The sequence below is a fragment of the Salvelinus sp. IW2-2015 genome, linkage group LG19 (assembly GCF_002910315.2).
Source record: "Salvelinus sp. IW2-2015 linkage group LG19, ASM291031v2, whole genome shotgun sequence".
Taxonomy (NCBI): domain Eukaryota; kingdom Metazoa; phylum Chordata; class Actinopteri; order Salmoniformes; family Salmonidae; genus Salvelinus; species Salvelinus sp. IW2-2015.
In genome coordinates this window covers 3984628-3990422 of record NC_036859.1, presented here as the reverse complement: position 1 = coordinate 3990422, position 5795 = coordinate 3984628, and the positions used below count along the sequence as shown (strand labels likewise).

Below are 5795 nucleotides of genomic sequence, written 5' to 3'. Positions count from 1 at the left end.
TAATATGCGTTTGAAGCCTCTTGTGAGGTATTGTTAACAACAGTGTCAAAGAAGGGCAGACTGTTTATACCATGAATCGTGTGTCTGCATAGAGGTGGATTGTTTTATAATATTTATTTTTTTATGTTACCTTTATGTGTAGACACGGTTTTTTTTCATTGAGATTGAATATCTCTTTTTCCAAGAGAGGACCTGGTCCAATAGCAGCAGGAGGAACAACGTTTCAGACAAATCAACTTACTTACATAAACAAAACTAATAAACAGCACATGTGACGTAGCTCAACAATTTTACTATTAAATTAAAAAGACAAAACATCGTTTGAACTTAAAAGACAGCTGCCTAACAAACATTTAATTACACTCTTGCGATATTGATAAATATACTGTGCGTTCCAAGAAGTGTTTAAACGTCCGCATCCACGAAAACCTCGGAAGTCATGAAAACTGCTCAGACGATCCACCAGCTCCAGCAAGTAGGACCGACAATCATAGAGATATATACAGAGAAAAGAGTTAATTGTGCATGTATAGGTGTGTCTGTCCATTGTCTTTGGAGTAGGGGTAGATCAGAGCCGTGTGTAACATGACGTTAATGTGTCCCTGTCTCTGTTTGCATTCATAGGACGGTGAGCCAAGGATGGTATTCTGATTATATAACAGGGACTTTCAGCACCCCGACCTCCTATTAGTAGCAACAGTGGCTCACTCTGCATGTCCTGGACTGCTGATACCCTCTCGCTAGAATCTGCACAGGAAGCAAAACGGCTGCGCTTAGGTAGTGCTAACACAGTATACAGCAGCCCATGTATATTACCTGAAGTGACTAGTGTAATTGTCTTGAACTGAACAACCAGCGACCCAGACAAGTATAATACCTAATGCCTGTGCCAAGGCTACGCATTAACCTGTGTAGCAGCACCAGAGATAACCGACCCAGACCTTCAACTACCCCAGAACAACTTACTGTTCCTGCTCACTAGGACTAGGGGGTGACACTGAACCATGTGTGCCTCTCTGGCAGTCCCTTTCGGAATCACATACATCCTATTGGCCTTGCGGCCACAGCATAGACTCAGAAGTTCCTCTTCCATGATGAGCAGGCATAGTTGGAGGGTATCCACAAGCTCAATGCAACAACTTGCCCAGTACCTGGCGTAAAATCTCGGAGACTATATGCCCCAGTGAATGGGATGTGATACCGATCCCAGAGGAAATAATTAAGTATATTTTATCAAAGCTAGCTGATCGGGGCATTATCAAACGCGATGTCTGTCTGATACCTGTTAGGTAGGTGTTAAGATGGTGACTTTCTATCAGTGTTGGCCTTATATAATATTAACCCAAAAGTCAAAATCTGTTGTATTGTGTCTCACATAGAAAATGGCTAGATTACAGAGGTATAGAGTGAGCGGAGAGAGTGTAGCGAAAATGCTTGTGCGTTTCTAGAGTGTGTGCGACAATGTCCTACCAGTAATAACAAACGAGTAAGTATTAACTAACATTCTCACAACTCACACTACCTTTATACACAACATCATAGTCGTTCAATAGACAGAGCGTAAAGAATTTTGCTACATCAAGATGGAGGTATAGTGAGTGCGTAGTCGTGTTCACAATTGCTACCAACTTGCATGAGGGCAAGTGACGAGTAGAATGGAAATATAGTATGGAATACAGTTCACAGATAAAAGCAAACCAAGCAAGTTCACTCATAATGTTGACTTTATGCTGAGTTGTCAACTGGGTTAAAGGCAATGTACCCCGTGAGCTATTCCTCTCACAGACATTGTCATTCAATATTGACGCAAAACCACACACGGCATGTGCTTAAAATAAGGGGGAAACCATTACAGTGAATCTGTATAGAGGTTGTTCTTTATCTAGGCCTATATTTAATGGAATTGGGTGCCCTAGTGTGGTTCACCAGCCCGATCAGTTCTCAGAGTGAAGGTGTTCAGACTCATAATGGAACCCGATTCCCACACACACGCCACTCCTGTAGCATAACCCTCGTGGCTTATCAGACTTAGAAGGATCAGGTGTTCGTGAGTGTGTGTGTGTGAGGGGAGAGAGAGGGTGGAGGTAGTGTAGTGGGTAATATTTGATACATTTCCACCCCTACAGTAGTGGGGTTAGTCATAGTCTCAGTAAGCCCGTGATGGTGATTTAGATGGTTAAAGGGATCGGGTTGATATTAACCACAAGGGATCTAATCTACTGATGCCACAGACAACCTGCATGGTCAGCCTACCCAGGGCGATATAAGATGACCAGCCACAACTATAGGCCACTGCTTGATAGGAAATAAAGTAAGCTTTGCTTTGTATCGGGGAGGTTTACCACCAACCCCATCCATTACAAATGTGTAGCCGCCACCTGCACGACAGCCTTTTGGCGCAGAAAGCTCGCCGTACATCGGCTATGATGATCTGGTTATGATCAGAAGGTGAACTGTTGAAAGGATAGTATCGTATATGAACGTAGAACATATGTTGGCCACTGTTAGTATAGTTTGCCTATACAGACAGACGTGTGCTGTTTCGGGAACCTGTTCCGGCAACTCTGAGGAAATGTGCACTGACATGTAGCTGCATCTTTTGAATCTTTTCCTCTTCTCTCTACAGCACAGAAGAGGGCTATGTCACAGAGGTCCCATACCCAGCTGTGAGAATCAGAGCGGGTAAGTAACAAACCGTGTCTCACATTTAACATGACTATGGGCCTGAYGCAATCAAACCTGTTTTAGCCATGTGTATGCAGTATCGTTTTACAAACTACTGCCCACACTTAAAGCTTGAAGAATCAATGTAAAATGTCAATTTAGGGAGTATATTTCTAAGCAAATATATTTGAGCCAAATAGTATCTGACTGTTTTATTTGTGTGTGTCAGGTGGTCTTGATGGAATGAGCTTGGAGACTCAAGGTTACGTGACCACTAAAGAAACCCCACTCAGAAGATTACTGAAGGTAGATCTCTCTCTCCCTCTCCTTCTTCTTGCTCACTTTCTATATAGCTCTCTCTCTCTCTCTCTCTCTCTCTCTCTCTCTCTCTCTCTGATCCTGTGCATCTTAGTATCATATCTCCCCCAAGAGGACACTGTTCAGATTCTCTAGTCTACAGTTTTTTTTTACAGTAGTCCTATGGTGAATCCCAAACCAGCCTCTCGCTCGCAGGGCCCTCCATTTTCACGTGTTGCTGACGAAACTCAGGGGGTGGCTTCCAGAGAGTGGCGAGGGGATCAATAAACCCATCAACTTCCGGACACACTCGTGACTTGAATGATAGATAGATTTATTTGAAAATGTAAAACAATCCAACCACACATGTGGATAATGAATTCATCGAATTCATCAGTATTTCATCTGTTACATGTATCAAGTCTTGAAATCAGACATAAAATAATACATGTGGCAGATWTATGCATCCCTCTCCATTCTTTTGTATCAAAATGCGCAAACACCAAACATATCACAGTGTCGGGATAGCATTTTGCTCTGAGGCTTGCAGCCTTGCTGGCTTGGCCAAAGTGGTTATCAGAGAGTCTAATTAGTGACTAAACTCTAGATCATTTTAACTTCCTCAGCTTTGGGACATTTGTGTATACGGCGGAGGCTAATATATTTACACACATTATATGTGTCCATTACAATCTATGCAACAATCAGAATGCATGATTTGTCACTTGAAAACGTGAATAAAACAGTAAATATATTATGCTCCGTACATATACTGTATACAGTGTGCTMCAGTRGAAACAWCAACACGATATACAGAAACTATAATGATAATGTAATAAGGCACTTACTTTGATGGGAACACACACATGTCCAAAGTTTTTGTTACTAAGGAAAACAACAATGAAGGCAATGCGGGCGCCAGCTGGAAAATGTGCCAGGGGRAAAAGTTRGWGCAGGTTCTGTTCTGACTGGAGATGCACAAATGTCTGCATACTTGATCTGGGGAAATACAGGGAAATGCTTGGGCTCTCTTTGTCCAACTTAGTAAAGCCTCAAATGGAAATTGGAAGCAACAGTGAAATTGACTACTTCTACAGTGCATTCAGAAAGTACACAGACCCCTTCCATTTTTCCACATTGTTACATTACAGCCTTATACAAAATAAAATACTCAGAAATCTACACAAAATACCCCATAATGACAAAGCGAAAACAGGTTTGTATAAATGTTTGCAAAAAACTGAAATATCTTATTTACATAAGTATTCAGACCCTTTGCTATGAGACTCGAAATTGAGCTCAGGTGGATCCTGTTTCAATTGATCATCCTTGAGATATTTCTACAACTTGATTGGAGTCCACCTGTGGTAAATTCAATTGATTGGACATGATTTGGAAAGGCACACAACTGTCTATATAAGGTCCCACATTTGACAGTGCATGTCAGAGCAAAAACCAAGCCATGAGGTAGAAGGAATTGTCCATAGAGCTGCAAGACAGGATTATGTCGAGGTACAGATCTGGGGAGGGGTACCAAAAAAGTTATTCAGCATTGAAGGTCCCCAATGATACAGTGGCTTCCATCATTCTTAAATGGAAGAAGTTTGGAACCACCAAGACTCGCCCGGTCAAACTGAGCAATCAGGGGAGAAAGGCCTTGGTCAGGGAAGTGACAAAGAACCCAATGGTCACTGACATCGGAGTTCCTCTGTTCAGATGGGAGAACCTTCCAGAAGGACAACCATCTCTGCAGCACTCCACCAATCAGGCCTTTATGGCTTGGAGTTGGCCAAAAGGCACATAAAGGACTCTCAGACTAGGAGAAACAAGATTCTCTTGTCTGATGACACTAATATTGAACTATTTTGCCTGAATGCCAAGCATCACGTCTGTAGGACACCAGGCACCATCTCTACAGTGAAGCATGGTCGTGGCAGCATCATGCTGTGGTGATTTATTTCAGCGCCAGGGACTGGGAGACTAGTCAGGATCGAGGGAAAGATGAATGGAGATATACAGAGAGATCCTTGATGAAAACCTGCTCCAGAGCACTCCGGACCTCAGACATTTTTGTTTTAAATGTTTTTATTTCACCTTTATTTAACCAGGTAGACCAGTTGAGAACAAGTTCTCATTTACAACTGCGACCTGGCAGACTGGGGTGACGGTTCACCTTCCAACAGGACAACGACGCTAAACACACAGTCAAGACAATGCAAGAGTGGCTTTGRGACAAGTCTCTGAATGTCCTTGAGTGAAATTATTTGAAATTGACAAGTTGAARCATAGCCRAGATTTAATTAGCAGGCAGCGTGCCTTGRTTTGAGGACAGCGCAGGTTAATTTTTCAATTGCATAACRATCACATTTTGGAACAGTGAGTGAATTTGTACATCACTCGCATAAATAAACTCATGCTAGTGCGACCGTTAGAGATATTTGGAACTCATGGGTGAAACAGTTAAATGCACTGAAGTCGGAGGTCGAACATTTCCGAGTTGTCTCGAACTACGTTCTAATTGGAGTTCAACTCACGCAATATTGACTTYAACCCTTTAAATACACATCAAATAGCAAACCCACAAGTGGCCACTAGGTTTCGTAATAACAAAATAAAGGCAAATTCCAAACCTGTAAAAGCCTTAAGACCCGGATCAGTGAGCACCGCARCAATATTCGTACAGGTGTTACAAAAAAACCCRGTTGCTGTTTATTTCTACAAGCTGGACATCCTACTAGTTCTCTGAGATACACTGGAATAGAAACACGCAGGGGAGGGGACATTGAGAGGAAAGTTCTTCAAAGGGAATATTTCTGGATCCACAAGCTCAACAT

General features: G+C 42.2%; 1 protein-coding gene across 1 annotated transcript in view; it reads left to right on the top strand.

Annotated features, from left to right (window-relative positions):
* LOC111978969 (V-type proton ATPase subunit S1-like) overlaps positions 1-5795 on the top strand; it is a 30988-nt gene that overhangs the window by 18612 nt on the left and 6581 nt on the right. The window contains exons 2-3 of the mRNA XM_024009226.2: positions 2627-2682; positions 2894-2970. Of these exons, the coding sequence (XP_023864994.1) occupies positions 2627-2682; positions 2894-2970 (133 nt within the window). The remainder of the gene's footprint in view (positions 1-2626; positions 2683-2893; positions 2971-5795) is intronic.